Source organism: Sorghum bicolor, chromosome 5, assembly GCF_000003195.3.
Source record: "Sorghum bicolor cultivar BTx623 chromosome 5, Sorghum_bicolor_NCBIv3, whole genome shotgun sequence".
NCBI lineage: Eukaryota > Viridiplantae > Streptophyta > Magnoliopsida > Poales > Poaceae > Sorghum > Sorghum bicolor.
The window spans coordinates 67,562,844-67,581,780 of record NC_012874.2 but is presented as its reverse complement, the minus strand read 5'-3'; the positions used below and the strand labels follow the sequence as shown (position 1 = coordinate 67,581,780).

The following is an 18,937-nucleotide window of genomic DNA, read 5'->3' as shown; positions in this document are numbered from 1 at the left end:
TGCAAATCCTAGGAAGTTAGTTCGCTTGTGTAGTACTCCCTCCATCCCAAATTGTAAGTCATTCCAAGAATCTTGGAGAGTCAAAGCATTTTCACGTTTGATCAAAGTTATAGATAAAAATACTAAGATTTGTATCGTAAAGTGAGTATACAATGAAAATATAATTAAGAAAAAATCTAATGATATTTAGTTAGTACCATAATAATAATTATTTTATAATATAAATTTGGTCAAACCTAGAAAAGTTTGACTCTCCAAGATTCTTAGAATGACTTACAATTTGGAATGGAGGGAGTATGTGTCGTCGCTGCGTGTTTTCACGTAATTCCTACTTATTGGCTATCAAATTCATATGGCTACATAGTCAAAATGGCACATTGGATCTCAATATCATGTATATATTAACTGCAGAAGCTTGTCTCTTTTTTTTACCAACTACAACAGCTTGTCTTGAACTTGAGAGAGTCAGTTTCATTTCTCAATCTAAATCTTCATAGCTGATGTGGCAGTCTTCAAAACAGTAAAGTGAAATTCACCATTGAGACTGATCAAAACTATTACACCCATATTTCAAGAACAAGATAGGATGCATAAAAGACTCATATGTGCCCCAGAAACAGTCGCACACATAAGTAGACAAATCTCAAGAGTATCATCACATTGTTTATTACATAGCGGAACAATAATAATCACATAGTCTTATACAATAAAGATAACGGTAATAAACAAACTCTCTCGACGGAAGCACCACACAGGGACAACTGTTGACCGGTTGACTCCAAACCTAGTACTCATATCGATAATCCTCAATCCAATCATCATCATTTGCATAACCTGAGGTGTTGGGAAATTGCAAGAGTGAGCACATATCGTACTCAACAAGTATAACCAGGGGTTCATGAGGCTCAATTAGCTGACACTGGTTTAATTGCATTTAGCTTTTAGGTGTATACCATGTTCATATTTAAATAGCAAATGTCAAGGTATCATAAATAAATCCCATAACCACATGATCAAATGTAAGCATAGTTAATACTAAACATAAACGATAAACAAATGAACATAATAACTTAATAAGTGTCATCATCTTTAATATAAGAATCTCCAAGGCCGCTCTTGACCGTGAGCACGGCTAGTATAACAGTTTTTAACACTCTGCAAAAGGTTGTACGTCTTTACCCATGAGTCATGATTTATCCTTTCACCCGAGGTGATCAACCTCTTAAAGAAGGTCGGCAGGAATCACTATGAAGCCTTTAAAAAGTTCGTCTAACATGTTAAGGCCGCAAGGTTTTCTGGGCGCGCATATATAGAGCCCCCCTTCCAATGGCACAATGACGCGCAACCTATACACATAAAGACATAGGCCACAATATACTCAAAACGGCAAGCCCCTCTAGCGCCCTTTCGGGTAACCTCTAACAAGCTAGAAAAGGTCTTCATACTGAGCTAAAGCCAGAGCCATTATAGCCCTTATAATTGCACTGTTATCCCGATGATCACTTACAGACAAGATCTCATACGGTTATCAGTCATCTTTTAACGTTCATTGCATAGCTATTAATCATCTTACAAGATCATGGATTAAAATCAAGAACTAAAAATAACTACCCCAAATGCATATCAAATAGGTAACAAGGAATCCAAGGTAACAATCATCTATGATTTTGCTAAGGTCGTCAAGGTGGACACATGCATATGATATATATTGTATTAAATGTTTATAGGTAACAAGGATAGTTCTAAGTTATACTTGCCTTGATCAAAGCTCTGGTCGTCAAAGACTTAGTCTTGCTCATCAACGTACGGCTCACCGTCTATTCTCAATCAACAATCAACAACACGTATTTCAATGGAGACAATCATACACAAAGCAAACAAGCTATAACTAGAACAATACACCAACAGTGATAAAACAAATATAAAAGTTTATAAAAACATTCTACGCAGCGCTACTATCACACAAACGTAAAGATCATAAAAATCAGAATTAAAACTAGAAGTTATAAATTTTCTAAGATTTCCTATAAAAGAATAATTAATTAAATAGTACCACGAAATTAAAAAGTTTCAAACTGGTGAAACAGTACCACTAACATATGGATCTCGAGAAGACGAATCTAACGCAATTTGAATGGATCAAATCGGAGTTAAAATGAGCATTTTATAAGTGTTATAAAATCAATGGCATTTTTGTAATTACTGGAAAACGTATTTTGAAAGAACCGACGCAGAATACGCTTTCGAAACCAAAAAGCGTATACCAGTGAATACGCCAAGGACCGCGGGTTCGAATCATAAAGAAACCAGGGACTCTTTAGCAAAATTGACAACAAAGGGGTAAGTTCTATTGAGGACCGTTGATCTTCCATCCGACGGCCGAGAACGATTCTAGGGGAAACAGCGGGGGCCCGGCCATCTCCCAGGAGTCCGGCGCGGCGGCGCCATGGGAGAGCCTCACCGGAGCTCGGGAACCTCCACTGCTGTCCACCAAAGACAAAACTGAGTACACAGAAACGAATAGGGGCATCACGCGAACTCACCAATGAGTTTTGCTTGGACGAGGAAGGAGTGGAGAGAGCTTGTAGCCGTAGTGGGCGAAAACGGGGCTCCTACAGAGGTTCGGCACAAGTCAGCGAGTCATAGGAAACACGAGAAGGAGGAAAACATGGTCCAGCAGCTCCGCAACGGCGTCACGAAGCTCGGCACAGTCCTGTCTTCGTCAACCGGGCAATGGATAGGAAGTTCCACGGCTGTGGCGGTGAGGTACCTCGGTGAGATCCAAAAATCGTCGAGCATGACGCTTAGGGTTCGGATTGGTCGCATAAACGGAAAAACAAGACGTGGAGACGTTGCTGGGAGCTTTATAGGGCTTGGTAGAGCACGATTTGGCAAAGAATCCCGGTGTTTTTGGGATTTGGTGGCTCGGTTGGGTTTGTTGGCGTCGGGCTCGGTTACGACTCGAGGAAGAAGGAAGAGGGGCGCTGACATGTGGGTCCATGCTGTCGGTGGGAGAAAGGGCGGGGCCCGGTCGCCAGTGAGAGAAGATAGGGGAGGAGAGGCCCGCAGCTGGGCCTTCGCTGGGCCGCGCGAGGGGGAGGGGGGAAGCTAGGCCTCTGGTCTGATCCCACGAGGGTGGCTTTCTTCTTTTCTTTTCTTTTTAATTTGTTTTTCAAAAGCTTTCTCCAAACAGATTTTAAATTCTAAAAAAGAAACTCCAACAGAAACAATCAGCACATAATAAAATATGCTCCAGCATGAATGCAAAACAGGTTTTCTAACCTTATGATAAATTTTAATTTTTAACAAAAATTATTTATTTACTAAATTAAATGCTCACAAAAATGCTTAAATAACTCCAATTAAATCCTATTAATTCAAAATCAGTTTTTGGGTGTTACAGAAACCATTCATCTCCCATCCCCCAGGTTTCTCGATCGGCGAAGGCAGGCAGGTCTTCCATGGTGAAAGCCCTAGTTTGGTTTTGGATAATTGATGAAACCCTAGTACTAACCTCCATACTAAGTGGGTGTAGACTTATTGAGGTTGGTACATGCTAAGTAATGGAGCAAGAGATGATCATGGTGATGATGGTGATGACCACAAGATGATCAAGTGCTCAACTTGGAAAAGAAGAAAGAGAAAAATAAAACCCTATGGAGATCAAGGCAAAGGTATTGCTTAGGGTTTTGGTTTTGGTGATCAAGACACCATAGAGGGTGTGATCACATTTAGGATAGATAGCCATACTATAAAGAGGGGAATTCTTTGGCTGAGCGGTTATCGAGTGCCACTAGGTGTCATTGTTCATGAGCATGCATTTAGAACCTAGTGAGCTAACTTAACTCCTTCAAAGAAAATGATTGTGAAAATGCTAACACATGTGCACTTGTTGGTACACACTTTGTGGTGTTGGCACACTTCAAGAAGGGAGTTGAAGTTTGAAGGGTAGCGAGAGGATGGGTTTGAGAAAAATAAGTGTATATTTTCTATTGCGCCGGTGGGAATTTTTGGAGAAGTCATCGGAGAAACACTCACCGGACGCTCTGCACAGAGGCACCGGACGCTGGCCTTTAGCGTCTGGTGTGCTGTCGGGTGTAGCAGAGTGCACCGGACGCACCGGAGTGAGTCCGGTGCTCAGCGTCCGGTGTGCGGGCGGTTTGGCGACCCTCTCTGCGCATGAGTCCGGTGAGCACCGGACGCTCAGGGTGCGTCCGGTGGCTCGCGTCCGGTGACCCTGCGAGTTTGCGGAGCTCTCTGCGCACGGGTCCGGTGTGCACCGGACGCGTCTGGTGGTAACTTGCTTAGCGTCCGGTGCTCTGCAGGTTACCGTTGGACCCTGACACGTGGCTAACTTTGGAGCACCGGACGCAGGTGTTGAGCGTCCGGTGCCCCTTTAAGAGCGTCCGGTGACTCCGTATTTCGCCTAGTGAAAGAGCCAACGGCTCTATTTGTTTGAGGGGCTATAAATATGTGTTTGGCCGGCCTAGGGCTAACTCTCTTGGCATTCTAACATACTAGACATCCTTGTGAGCCTAAGCAAACTTCTCCCACTCATCTCCTTCATAGATTATACATCTTTGTGAGATTGGGAGTGATTCCAAGTGCATTTGCTTAAGTGATTGCATCTAGTGGCACTTGGGGATCGATTTGGCTGCGGTTCTTGTTACTCTTGGTGGTTGCCGCCACCTAGACGGCTTGGAGTAGCGGAGGAGCTTTGGCACGAGTTGGTGATTGTTCGTGGCCATCTCCCGGTGATTGTGAGGGGTCTTGTACCTTCCCCGGCGGAGAGCCGAAAGGTAACTCTAGTAAAGTGCTTGTGTCATTGAGCTACCTCACTTGTGGGTAGGTTCTTGTGGTGTCCTAGTGAGGATGAGGTTCGTGCTACACCTCTTAGCCACCGAACCACCCAGTGTTGGTCGACACAACGGGGACGTAGCGTGCCGGCAAGCACGTGAACCTCGGGAGAAAATCGTGTGTCTCCATTGTGATTGTACTTTGGATTTCTCCCGATGATTGGACTTCATATCATTGATTGGTTCATCCCCTCTACGCGGTGGTATAAAGATCAAACCTTCTCTCTTACTTTCTTGCAAACTAGAGTAGCTTACATACTTGTATAGAAACTCTAGGTAGCTCTCTAGTGTAAGTAGAGACATAGCTCTTGTGTGCCTAGTGATCATATCAACTAGAATTGTTGGATAGGTGGCTTGCAAAACCCTCTTTAGAGCTAGAGCAAAAAGCTTCGCTTGTTATTTACTAACCTCTTGCTCTAGTGAATTTGTAGAATTTTTAAATAGGCTATTCACCCCCCCTCTAGCCATATTAGGACCTTTCACATGGCTCTGAGCGGCCGCGTGCAACCGCGACAGATCAAAGAACGGGTGAGCGCTTCCAAGCGCCAGAGTTCCAAGGTTGTAGTGTAGCTGTGCTCAGGGCCGGCTCTAAGGGAGGGGCAGCCGGTGCGACCGCCGGGGGCCCATGAACCTTAGAGGCCCTTGACAATATAGGTAATTAGTATATATAATTTTTTATTTGGCATAATAAGTATTTGAAGATCTAAGATAAATTAGTCAAAGCCGTAGATTACTCTTCCTTCTGGTCCTATTCTACATAACGGTAGGGAAACATCGGATAGTACACATGTCATCACAGTAAGCAATACACCAACAACCATGATGGATTAGTTTTTTTATATATTTTCTTAATTGTTTTATGTACTCGCTATGCTCGTATAGTGCTAGGTCCTAGCATTATAAATTTATAATTCAATGTAGTTATCTGAATATACTAGATGTTGCCTAAGAAGCGTTTGTCGGATACTCAAAAAAGAAAAGAAAAACAAAAAGAACAAAGTACTTATATTTTATGAATTATATATATATATTGCAAAGTACTCCCCCCTTCCCAAAATAAGTGTCGTTTGCGCTTTCCGAGAAATAACTTTAACTAAATATATAAAAAATATTAATATTTATAGTACATAATTAGTATCATTAGAAAGACATTTAAGTCTAGTTTTTTAACAAATTTATTTAGAAATATAAATATTGCTCATATTTTCTACAAATCGAGTCAAACTTGTGGCACGAAAATCTAAAACGATATTTTTTTGGGACGGAGGTAGTAATTTTTATTATCGATAGTATATACAGTAATTTTGATATAAAAATTAGCTGAACGAGCCCTTATCTCTTTACTTGTCCAACGGCCCTTAAAACTATAGAGCCAGCCCTGGTTGTGCTTAGCTGGGGCGACAAGAGCCATGGTGGTTGCGGCGCTCCCCACGACGCACGAAGTAGGGGATGCAGGTTGTGGGTGTGTGCAGCGGCGGTCTGGAGTCCATTTTTTTTTTTTTTTGAGGGTCTGTCTGGAGTCCATTTGATGCTGGGGTCACTAGCACAATCCAGTTGGAGTCAAATTGTGACGCCGTCCAACTCCTTAGCCTGCTGCTTCTGCTTTGACCTCTACATAGAGTTTTCCAGGTTTGGTCGTTGCTGAACAAGCCACTACAACCTCTTTATCGAGTTTACTGGCTATGATGATTATTGGCTCAGTATGTGCACCGAGGTTGAGAGATTCTTCAGATAGCATTGGACGAGGATGCAACAGGTCACCGACCAAGTCTAGGCTAGCTATGTTTGTAAGTCTGTCGTCATGGAGATGGTCTCTTCATGATCTCTGAAACGATGGCTGGGGTTCAGACTTTAAGCAGGATTGGTTTCATATTACACTGGCACTTTAATGTTAGCTTCTCGATGGCTATAGCAGAGTTCTCGAGGCCCTCTACATTGCCATTGGGGTTGGGGATACGAAATCTCATTTTGTGTTTTAGGTACAGACGAGAGTGTGATGTCCTAACAAATAGGTTTCTACTCCTCCCTAATTCATCATGTTGTTCTGAATGGCTGCTTTGTTTTTTCTATTATTTAATTTACAATTTCCATTTCTCATACTTCTTGGAATCCATCATTACAAGTTTCAATAAGTTGTTTTAGCAGCGTTTACTTCCATTTGTGTGTTTCGCGTCCATAATAAATCAAATTATTAGTAATTAATACATATAATCATTTTTAATGTCTAAACCACCTGTTTAGTCATGTTTTCCAGCTATGGGTGTCTTTATAATCTTGCTTTTGTCATTATTTACTACATATAATTTTGTACCTTCCATACATCCTTCTACCATTTTACATATAACATAATGCATTATGTATTTATGTTCCATCAAGAGCACTATAAATTTCCGCAGCAACGGGGTGTTATCTAGTTCTTGGAGTAACTTCGCCATTACATCCAATTGTTTTATATATGGCATCGGTAATTATTCCAATAGAAAATTTTGTTATTGTGACAAAACAATTCAGTACCTTCACAGTTAAGTCTCAAACACAAACGTACGTACCAAACGATCTAACCTTCTTCATACAATCTCAAAGACATCAAACAAATTTGGTGATTTGTACCCAAGGTTGGACACTGGCTATTTTATTCAGCAAAACATAATTATTAATTATTCTATCATGAAGCACATTGGATTAGCTTCTCCAAATTCATGTAGGACGACCCACCCTTCTCTAACGCTCCATTTGCCTTGGCCTTGAGCTCCTGAGCCTTCTTCCTCCTCTGCTCCCCTTCATCACCTTCATCCATCAGCCTCTCCAATGCCTTCATCACTTGTTCCATACCCACCTCCGCCTCAACATCCGCTCCGCCGCCGTTGAGCTTACCAGCACTAAGGACATTTTCTGTTGGCCTTGTCACGCCTACAGACACCCCAACACCAAGCACATCGACGATGAGCCTCTCATTGAGAAACTGCTCGGCGAAAAGCGGCCATGTCGCCATGGGCACGCCGGCGGCAATGGCCTCCAGCGTCGAGCCCCACCCACAGTGCGTGAGGAAGCCGCCGACAGTACGGTGAGCTAGAATGGCGACCTGGGGAGCCCAGCCTCGCACCACCAAGCACTTGTCGCTGTCGAAGCTCTCAGATAGCCATTTCTTGACGTCGCCGGGCATGGCGTCGGCGCCCTTGACGACCCAGACGACATGCCAAGGGCACGACGCTAGTGCCATGCCCAGCTGCCTGACCTGCGCCGGCGGCATGCACCCGGCGCTGCCAAAGCTGACGTACACCACGGACCTCGTCGTCTCCTTGGCGTCCAGCCACTCCATAACCCGCCTGGCATCGTCGTCCGCCATGGCCTGTGGATCGAGATCAGGTGACCGGCGGCGGCACAGCGAGACGGGGCCAACGGCGACGACGGCTTTGCCGGTCGCGGCCGCGAGAAGCTCGCAGGAGCCGTGCTCGAGCTCGTCGAAGGTGTTGACGACCACGCCGTCCACGGCCACGTCGAACTCCCGTATCTCTTGCATTGCTCCACCACCCACAGCCGTCGACGGCGCGAAATGCGGCGGTAGCTGCGCGCGCGAGAGCCTGCAGCAGTCGTCGAACGGCGCCGGCAGGGCTGGGATGTTGACGACGAGGCCGTCGTCGTCGTCCGCCGCCTCGTGTGGCCTGTGCTTGTAGAGGTACTCGATGCAGAGCAGGGCGAACGCGCCGAAGCCGTGGAAGATGTAGCACGGCACGGCGAGCTCGCGCGCCATGCCGAGCGCCCACGTGTGGCACATCCCGGCGACGACGCAGCTGGGCCGGCGCGGCATAGCCTCGCCGGCGCGGCAGTAGCTTGCGACGGCCTCGCCGAAGTGTCTGTTGGCGGCGAAGAAGCGGGGCACGTCGGCGGGGGACCGGAGGAGGTCCAGCCTCTCGCAGCCGTCGTCGGGGGGGAGGCCGGCCTCCGCCGCTGGGAACGGGATCGCGGTGACCGTGATGGCGCCCTCCGGCGGCGTCGTCACGAGGTCGTCGTCGTCGTCGACGCGGCTCTGGACGAGTGGGGCGTTGGCGGGCGTGGTGATGATGGTGACCGCGGCGCCGTGGGAGGCGAGGAGGCGGCCGATGTCGGTCATGGGGATGATGTGGCTGATGCCTCCTTGCCACGGAACGAGCACGAAGTGTGGGCGTGGATCGTCCTGCTGTTGTGTGGCTCTCTCCATTTTCCTTCCGATCGATCTCACTCTCTCCTCGTTGCAATTGCAAATGGTCTGCCTTTCTTGTTTCGCTGTGCAGACTGATCAAGAGAGCCACACAGCAGGACGATCGTTGCCACCTATATATATATATATATATATATACACCATGTGAATGTGAGTACGTGGCCATGTGTATATAGTTGCTTGGCTGCTAAGTACGGGCCTACGCCTACCTGGTGGTGTCGACATGATGTACAGGTGCATGTAGGAGTTGGTGGTGACCTATTCCATTCCACTTTCCACGGCGGCTATTGCTGTGGTGGACTTTTGGCGGCTCGTGCAATACTTGTGCACCATGCACAAAGCGAGGGTACATATGACACAGACAGATTAGCTTCACACATGTAGAGGTGCAAATGAGTGATGATTAGGTGCACCTCTAAATCTCTTTAGTTCAAATGTTTATACTACTTCTCTAAAAAAAAATTAAAAAATACTAAAGAGGTTTGGAGGTGCACCTAAAGCTTAGCCTTTGCACCTCTATTCACATGGACAAGTCCAAAGCTTCTTTTGTTGACTACTCCTGCCGTGGATCGCCTTGTTCGTTTTGAGTAAGGCCTTGTTTAGTTCACCCTAAAAATAAAAAAAAAAATCAAATCTTGTGGTACATGCATAGAGTACTAAATACAGACGAAAATAAAAACTAATTGTATAGTTTACCTATAAATCGCGAGATGAACCTTTTAAGCCTAATTACTCCATAATTAAATAATGTTTGTCAAATAAAAATAAAAGTGATATAGTTTCGAAAAATAAAAAGTTTTTGAAACTGAACAAGGCCGAAGTAATGGTCGATCCAATCTAACACAAATCTGTACGTAGTACTTTTCCACTGCTGCAGGTTGTACTACAAACTGGAGTAGTACATAACCATGAAGTAACCTGTACCGATGAGCCTGCGTAATCCGTGACATCGAAGATTATGAGGACAGCTCCGAGTACGCGTAATCAGCAATCCAAGTTTGACGTGATTTTTCAGAGGAGCCTGGTCACGTTGTACTGTACGTGATCCACAGAACAGAGCAAACCGAAACAGAGCATGCAGTCACCACTCACCACTATCTTATCACGTAACCTCGTTGCACACCGAAACAGGGCATGGTTCGTTGTCGCAATAGTTCGTCAAAAGTACCCGTGTTTTGCACTGGCACCGCATCATTGAGATCAGCAAGCGACAGTACATAATTTCAGAAAAGAAAAGTAACTTCGACTTGTTAGATTGATCAAGGCCTTGTTTACTTTTAAAATATTTTATAAAATAGAAATAAAGCACTTTCGTTTGTATTTGATAAATATTATCCAATTATGGACTAACTAGCCTTAAAAGATTCATCTCGCAAATTACAGGTAACTATGTAATTAGTTATTTCTTTTATCTATATTTAGTGCTCCGTACATGTGCCGCAAGATTCGATGTGATGAGGAATATGAAAAATTTTACAAAATATTTTAGGAACTAAGACTATCTCCAACAAGATAGGCATAAAAAGACTCATACCCAAAATGCCTCCTGAACAGTGTTTCAGTAGAAAAAAAACACCCTATAATGGAGTACCCAAACCTACGATCGTCGTCGTTGCGGAACGCAAATATGCGTCTGCCTCGATGTCTTTGCGTCTCCACGTAGCAGGGCCCACCACCACCACGCAGCAGGAGTGGGACGACTGTGCCTCTTCCTCCGTCGAGGTTGCCGCTGCTTCTTGGTGGGTTGTTGGTCAGCGGGGAGCTCCCCGTCAGCGAGCGCGGGCAGGTCATGTCGCCCACGGCGCAGAAGGCCGGCGAGGCCAAGGCGGCACGGCAGGTGTTCTGCAGCCCCGTCCGGGCTAGCTATGCTGCCAGGAGGTTGTCCGGCAGGCGCGCGATCTCGCAGGTGGCGGGCGCCGTCGCCATGGACTCCATCATCGGTTCCCCGCGAATAAATTGGCCTAGGATTTTGGGGATTTTTTTTTTCTCTTTGTCGTCTCCTCTGCTCTCGGTTGGCTGGATCTCACAGCTCGGTGGCCGGCGGCAGGCAAAGACGAAGGCTGATCTGGTCCGCGGCTAGGCCATGCGGCATCCACGGCGAGGGGCCACAGCGGCGCGGCGTATCTATGCGAGCAGTAGTTTTGGGTGTTCTATTTGCCGTAGTTGTTGGAGAAGGAGAGATTTGAGGGGTTGCCTATTTAACTGTGCATGACCTGTATCTATTTTAGGTCTCTTTTTTTTTATAATATAGACCTGTTTAAATTCGCTCCCACGAGGAGTTGAACTCAGGTCTGCTGGTACTACTCAGGTGCTCTAACCACTAGGTTAGAGGCCCTTTCACACTGTTCATGCTTGTTGAGGACCCGGCGTCCATCAGACGTTCAAATTGCCGTCTCTTTAATTTTCGTGTCTTCATTTCTCACTATTTGTAAGGCTGAAGCGCATTGGTTCAGTGAACAGAATTCTGCTCTGCGATCTGTAAAAGATCATTTGTGCTGAACTCAATAGAGAAGAATGAGCTCATTTTATTTTTAACTTTAATGGTCATATCCAAAGGTTGTATGTACAGTGAATGTGCACTCTTTTAGTTTGATTAACAGAATAAATGATTTGGATTTTTTCCCAAGTTATAATATTCTTAAAAGTAAATATTTATACTTGGAAATATAAATATTTGAATAGTAAGCTAGTAGTACATTTAACTAAAGACTAGGCAGAGAACTGGAAAAGGAAATAAGTTTTTTAAAAGACTTGTTTATTGTATTTTTTATATAAAAACTAGAGTTTAGGCAGCCATATGATTTAGATTAGAATAGATACAGGGTGTGTTTGCTAGTGGGGGCAGAGGATTGCCCGAGCTCCCTAGCTGCAGCAGTCCATGTTTGATGTTGCTGGCCCAGCCTCAGAGTCCACCCCGTAAGGAGCTTAAAGCACTTGGGCTAGGGCTAGAAAAACGATGGGGGCATATTTTTTTTTCAGAGTCGGGCTAGATTGAGCGCTCGTCTAGCCAGATGGAGGGAGCAAGTGACCCTCCTATCCTCCTATCTCCTATTTGGGCTAACAAACAAACACAATCTCTATTGGGTCTGGCTTACCACCGGGGGCTTGTACCGAGTTAGTCTGGTTATGGCTGATCTAGGGTCTGGCTGCCTTCATGCAATGCTGCAAACACACCCACGGTGACTTTCAGTAACCCAGGCAGCAACTGCTCTTTTGGCCCAGGAACTCACGTTTGTCCTCCTGGCTCTGACTGGGGCAACAGTTGCCTGGTGCTGCCACGATTCCGAACAACACACAGGAAAATAGGCTGTAGCTGTTAGGCCTTGTTTAGTTCAAAAAAAAATTGCAAAATTTTTCAGATTTCCCATCACATCAAATCTTTAGACGTATGTATGAAGTATTAAATATAGACGAAAATAAAAACTAATGGCACAGTTTGGTCGGAATTGACGAGACGAATCTTTTAAGCCTAGTTAGTCCATAATTGGACAATATTTGTCAAATACAAACGAAAGTGCTACAGTGTCGATTTCCCAAAATTTTTTGTAACTAAACAAGGCCTTAGTCCAGGCTTGCAACCAAACAAGCTTTACAGTTTACCTCAACCTCTACAGGAGGTTCACAGCGGATTCCTTTGTCTCCATATCATTGTTATTATATATGGAAACCTAAAATATCTGCAAGCCTCAATGTGATGCAATGTTGCCACAAAACTTAACATATTCTGGTTAGATGTTCAAATGCTAATAAAAATATCGTAGGTACCTCCTCAATTTTGAATAAAAACAGTTGTATCTGCTAATCACCAATACCTGAAGTTATACGATAATTTATAAGTCATAGCTGTTGAATATGTTTCAAATTCAGTTGCACATTATAAAGGGTGACTTCTCATGCAACGAAGAGGAGGTCCGTTGAAGGCAAAGGCTGGGCTGGAGCGAAGCGGAGTCTGAGGTGGCCCATTGGTGTGTGCCCTCATTGTCACATGGGGGGTGCGGGGGCTGGCCCCCCACGGTACGTACCCAAATTAGAGTTCCACTGAGCCTGTTCGCTAGTCTGAAAAGTTATAGCTGAAATATTGTTCGCTAATTTATTGTAAGAGAAAAACACTGTTCACTGGTAGAAAAGGTACGGCTTATAAGATAAGCGAACAGGCTCGGCCGCCGCACGACGTTGTAACCTCGACTTTTGATAATAGTGAGGAGTGTTTGCTAGCTGGCGCCCGTGGTTTTTCTCTTTATTGAAGGGGTTTTCCACGTTAAATCTTGTGTCTCCGTTGTGATTTGATCTTGTGTTCTTCGTCGTTTATTCGCAGTCATTCACAACAATAACCATCTCTTAAAGAAGAGGGCTTTCCAAAACTAGGTGGTACAGGTGAGATGTCACCATTCACAAGTTAAAAAAACCTTGATCACCAATCCTTTTTTAGTTCTACAGTCTGAAAGAAAAAGAATCCCAGAATTACAATCACAACTGCACATTTTTTGTCTCCTCGTATATCCTGATCTGTGACATTTGCATGGGCAATGAGTAAATAATAACATCATTGCTGGGGTGCGGGGTTGATGTACAGTTAGGATCATCCGTTTATGCAGAATCTCAGGGGTGGAGTCGGCCTGTTGTTTACTTGTTTCCATTGGCCATCACTATTCTGAACCTGCGACAGAAACTGAGGTTCTTTTCTTGAGGAAAACAGGGGAAAAAGATTAGAATACAGAGAAAGGAGACAAACTGAGGTTCTTTTGCTGCCGTTAGTTGCAAGGGCTGGCCGGTTTGGATTGGTTTCAGCTGTGTATTGGCTTCATCGGATTTTGAAGGGTCAAGGATGGGATGATTGGGATGCATTTCAGTGGCATGCCGCAGCGCAGAAATCACATATTCCACTACTTGCAGCGTATTAGGAGTGGGAAAACGTATGAATTTCTTTTGCTTCCTCTGGTTTGGATGCCGTTCATATTGAATCTTTTTCCCAGCTCGTCAATATGAATCTGAGAAAGAAACAGAGGAAGGTTATGGTTGCATGAAAGGAAAAAGCAACAGAATGGAGAAAAAACAACAACGACCAGGGTTATCTATCTATATATCCTATAAAGATAAACTCCACTAAGCTAATTCTCTTGCACCTCCTTGCACCACATCATCATCCACTTCTTCTGCTGTTGTATGCAATTAAGTGTCCACTCATAAATAGTTTCAGTAGTAGATGCAACTACCTACACATGACCATGCATGCATACTGCTAGCAATTATTCTCTCACGTGATCTTCTCTCTTTCTCTTTTGAAACTGACTACTAAAACTATATAGATGACTTAATAGACTACAATAAGGCTATATTTATATTCTCCCTTCGTACCCGCAGCAACGCGCGGAGAATCCTCCTAGTTAAGCTAACCTTCAACCCCATATGTGATATTCGAGATGATTGGGATGAATCTCAAGCACATGGCTCACTGCAGCCTTGGCCTTCTCCACTTCCATCTCGTTGGCGCCTCCAGATCGGAAGTAAATAATGACACCCTGAACTCCTGAAGTGACAGCAGGTTCCCTAGGCCCAAGTCGAAACAACAACTACCATCGCTGCTCGCCATAATTTCTCTCACATCCCTTGCATACAACGTCAGGGAAAGGTTCCTGAGCTTTATCATAGCTCCTTGATGGAAGAACACGGCCCCCATAAATCCCAACAGCCTGCATTCCACCAGGCATGGGAACGAACAAGCACCAACGATGAATCTCCGAGGGATTTTGAGTTTCTCATGGTCCAGCTTCAGATACAGATGACGGAGTGCTGGTAACCTCCCAAGAGTTTCTAGGTCCTCCTGGCGCAGCTCCCTCACGTTGATCCACAGAAAGGAGAGGCCCAGAGGTGAAGGATTCATCCAATCTGGCAGCCTTGAGAACCAGCAGGATTGTAGCTGCAATCTCTGGACATGTCGAGGAGCAACCCATGCATCGAAATTGTATTCACCACCAGAGGCCCAGATAACTAGACTCTGGATTTTTCTCAACTTGCATAGGCACGCCACCAAAGATTTCTCCAAGGTGTTGTTCCAGAAGAAAAGTTCTAGCACCCGCAGTTCTGTTAGATGGCACAGCTCTTCTGGGATATCCGTGGATTCGTCGCAGGTGTATAACGTTGAGAGCTCTTCGAGGGCTGTTAGTCTCCCAATCCCGTTTGGCACTCTTGTATTTTGGTCGACACAAAGACACATCAAATGTCTTAGCTGAACAACAGTTGATGGCAGGCTACCAATGTAGCTTCCCACTACGTCCAATGTTTGTAGATAACGCAGGTTTCCTATTTCTTCAGGTAGCTCATTAGTATAAGTCCGTCCAAGTCCCAAATACCTCAAGTGAAATAGATTTCCAAGATGCTTAAGATCGCAACCTTGTGGGAGATAACTACCTTTTAAATTTAGTACACGCAAAACCCTGAAGCTTGCAAGGGCCGGCATTTGATCAAGAGCAGATGAAAAGGTAATAACTGACCTCACTTGTAGCATGCTCGTACTAGGGAATGGACTAGCCAGGTGTACAACACTGTTCTGAAGGGACAACCTTCGAAACATTTTCGATTGAGATGATGTGCTGTGCTCATTGTTCAATATGGTAACAAAATTGTCTTCATTTGACAAGGAACGGATAACTTCAAGAACCATATCGTGTACACGGCAATGTTCAATCATGGCCTCATGCCTGTCGTACACAGGCTGGATCATACTTGTGTTTATGAGCTCATTGAAGTAACACTCTCCAAGTTCAAATAAGCTCTTCCCTTGTTCACATTGTACAAAACCTTCAGCTATCCACATCCATATCAAATGATTTTTTGTAATTGGGTAATCTTCTGGAAACATACTTAAATATAGTAAGCAAACCCGCAGATGGTATTTCAGATCATAGTAGCTATATGCCAAAATCTTTCTCATATTCTCAACATCTGTACTATCCTCGAGTCCGGTACCAATAGAGTTGTACACCTCGAGCCACTCCATTTTGTCTCTTGCTTTATTAGCCAACAAACTAGCTATCGTAATGATAGCTAATGGCACACCGGCACATTTATTCAATATTCTGTGAGATACTTCTGTTAGGTGCTCATCAGGACATTTGTATTTTTCTTCATTGCCAAATATTCTTGTATAAAATAATTTTCTGGAGCTTTCATGACAGAGGGCTTTCATGCTGTAAGCGCCACCAATTTCTTCAGCTACCTTGAAATTACGGGTAGTTGTGATAATTACATATCCACCCATATTATCAGGCAAAGCACACCTAATCATTTTCCAAACTGAGATATCCCATATGTCATCAATAACAATGCAGTACCTGCACACATAACAATGGCATGTCATACGTAAAATTCAGATGTGAGACATGTGGCGTAGATTAACATTGGAAAACAGTACATTCATTCAAAGGAGTACTACCTCTTTGTCTGAAGGAATTTTCCGATTGCATCAATGAAGTGCCTCACATCCCGTGTTTCTTCGTTGATGTCCTTGCCAAGTTCAGAGAGTATACCCTCGAATAATCTCCTCATGTCAGGAGTTTGAGACACTGAAACAAAAGCCCAGCAATCAAATTGCGTTCTGATCTTCTGGTACACAACATTAGCCAGAGTGGTCTTTCCCAGGCCTCCACACCCAACAATGGAAACTACCCTGCCATGCTGTTTGGAAGCTTCTTGGCTCCCATCATCCGTCAGAACCTTGATTAGCTCATCTCTAGCGTCATCGATGCCAACGAGCTCTGTCACCGCTGTGTAATGAGCCAACAACCGAGGATCAACAACATCAGGCCGAGCTCCACCAACACCGTCGATCTTGTACGCCTCGCGCCTCTCGCGCGCCTCTATGACACGCCTCTTGATGTCTCTGATGTCCATGGCAACCTGACGGCGAACACGGAACCTTGTCAGCAGATCAAGGCTCCTATCGATGAACCCTCTCATGCCATCCGGTGCTGCGAGGAGCTGCTGACCGCCCTCGCAGCGCACCACGAACATGTCGATGCTGTCCTCTATGTCGTAGGACAGCTCTCGCACTTCGCTGGCCCAGATCCTGTCCTGGTGGTCAAGCTCGTCTGACGGAGCTTTGGATATCTCCTTGAGGGCGCCCTGCATGCTCTGGAGCTCAGGTTGGAGGAACATGATCTCCCCCTTCACTCCCTTCTGCAGATTGTACTCGCCCACCAGCAGTTTACCAAGCTTGAAGACAAGCCCCGTCAGCACCCCCGTCACGACCTCCATGTAAAAGATTGCTGTGTATAGTACTATTTGTGTGCTCTAGAACACAAAGAATAGAATGTGGGCGACGCGACGACCTTGATCTTGAGATAAAGAACGGCGGCGAGCGAAAGAGCCAGCCTGGAGGGAGGAGAACGTACTGTACTGACCGGTGTCCCCGGCGGTGGGGTACGGCGCGGCCGCTCTTCGCCGGATCTGAGGGACCGTCGCTAGCTTGAGCTTGAATCGATGGAAGCCACTGTTGAGTCGCCGTGCTGCCGTTGACTTCTTTTTTTTTCTTTTTGAGATTGGGCCGCTGGGATGTTGGGATCAGGAGCAGACTCTGATCAAAGAGTCCCAATGGGAACGTGGATGTGAATAGAGGGCCAAAGATTTCTTGAACTGAACCATCAATCACACGGGCTGAAAGTGAAACCGATAAAAGAAAAGGTGTTGACTGAAAGATCTCCGGAGATAGGGTGTGGGACCGCCATTTGATTAGCGGTGTGTTTATATCACCCTCTGATTATAGTAATGGACGTGGCTACCGTGCAGCCGTGCGTGCGTTTGGCGCCAAGCACAGCCGTCTCTTTCCTCATTTCGCCCCCTTCCTCTTCTTCCTCTTAGCTGGCGCTTTCTCCCTCTACAATGGCCCTCGCCCCTGCTGCAGCAAGTCGGAGCTCCGCAACCAGGACCCCACCTTCTCTCCCTTCGCCTAACACCCCCCCTCCCCCGCCCCGCTGCAGTTGCCGTGGCCCTAGCGCCCTTGCCCCGACCTAGGCCGAGTGCCTCCTACCCCGGGTGCCTCCCGCCTCCACGTCCCCTAAATCGCCTGTCGGTCTCCCACCACTTGGACGGCCTTCCTCCCCCAAACCTCTTTTCTTCTAAGGATGTTGGAGTTTGGAAAGATGAGAGAGAGAGCTCGCCGGAACCATAAGAGCATATCCACGAGGAGAAGGTCGACCTCGTCAGCACTGTCACTGCTGCCATAGAGGAGAGAGGGGGGCCGTGTGGGAGAAGGCGGGGCACAAGTGTGGCCACAGGGAGCAGGTCACCGCCAGGGAGGAGGTTATCGAATATCTAAGAGAGGGAGGGAGGGAGGGAGGGAGGTATAAGAGGTGGGCATGCCACATGCCTGTGGGCGAGCGTTTAAATCCCGGGATAATAGGACATTGACTTATTAAGTAATAATAAATATACAAAATAATCTCTACGTATTCCAAACACTTGAGGTTATGTCAGATTATAATGATTCAACCAATAGGTTAATGAAATCCTATAAGGCACTAGGTGATTTGTTTGGTTCTACAAGGTGTGGACGATATACAAGCTATTGGTGTTCTATTTTATCTATTATTTAGTCAATATATTATTAGACATTGTTTAATAAATAACAGGAAACACAAGCTATATATGGGAGTTTTTGGTCAATTGATGAATAGATGTAATACGTGAGAACTCTAGTTTAGTTTTGGTAAATTGATGAAACCCTATGCGCTAACCTATTGCTCTAAGTATTCATGAGATAGGAAAGCACACTCCAAGTGGTGAGCAACATGGGTGATGATCATCATGGTGATGGTGGAACCAAGGTGATCAAGTGCTCAGGCCTGAAAAAGAAGAAAGAGAAAAATAAAAAGCTCAAGGCAAAGGT

The 18,937-nt window shown here is 45.3% G+C and overlaps 2 protein-coding genes across 7 annotated transcripts; both read right to left on the bottom strand.

Annotated features, from left to right (window-relative positions):
- LOC8068316 (UDP-glycosyltransferase 73C7) lies at nt 7,399-9,161 on the bottom strand. Its single transcript, XM_002449840.2, has one exon. The coding sequence runs from the start codon at nt 9,052-9,054 to the stop codon at nt 7,522-7,524; it is 1,533 nt and encodes a 510-aa protein (XP_002449885.1). The 5' UTR covers nt 9,055-9,161; the 3' UTR covers nt 7,399-7,521.
- Nucleotides 13,330-17,669, bottom strand: LOC8068315 (disease resistance protein RPP13). 6 transcript variants are annotated; one of them, XR_002453258.1, is made up of 3 exons: nt 16,487-17,669; nt 13,787-16,385; nt 13,330-13,711 (listed from the first exon to the last, which is right to left on the bottom strand). XR_002453258.1 is itself a non-coding variant. In XM_021461185.1 (3 exons), the coding sequence occupies exons 2-3, from the start codon at nt 17,305-17,307 to the stop codon at nt 14,504-14,506; spliced, it is 2,703 nt and encodes a 900-aa protein (XP_021316860.1). In that variant the 5' UTR covers nt 17,308-17,343; nt 17,445-17,669; the 3' UTR covers nt 13,330-14,503. The 6 variants fall into 6 exon arrangements, 3 of the variants coding, with proteins under 3 accessions (XP_021316860.1, XP_021316861.1, XP_021316859.1); XM_021461185.1 differs by having other exon boundaries at nt 13,330-16,385; nt 16,487-17,343; nt 17,445-17,669; XM_021461186.1 differs by having other exon boundaries at nt 13,330-16,385; nt 16,487-17,343; nt 17,454-17,669.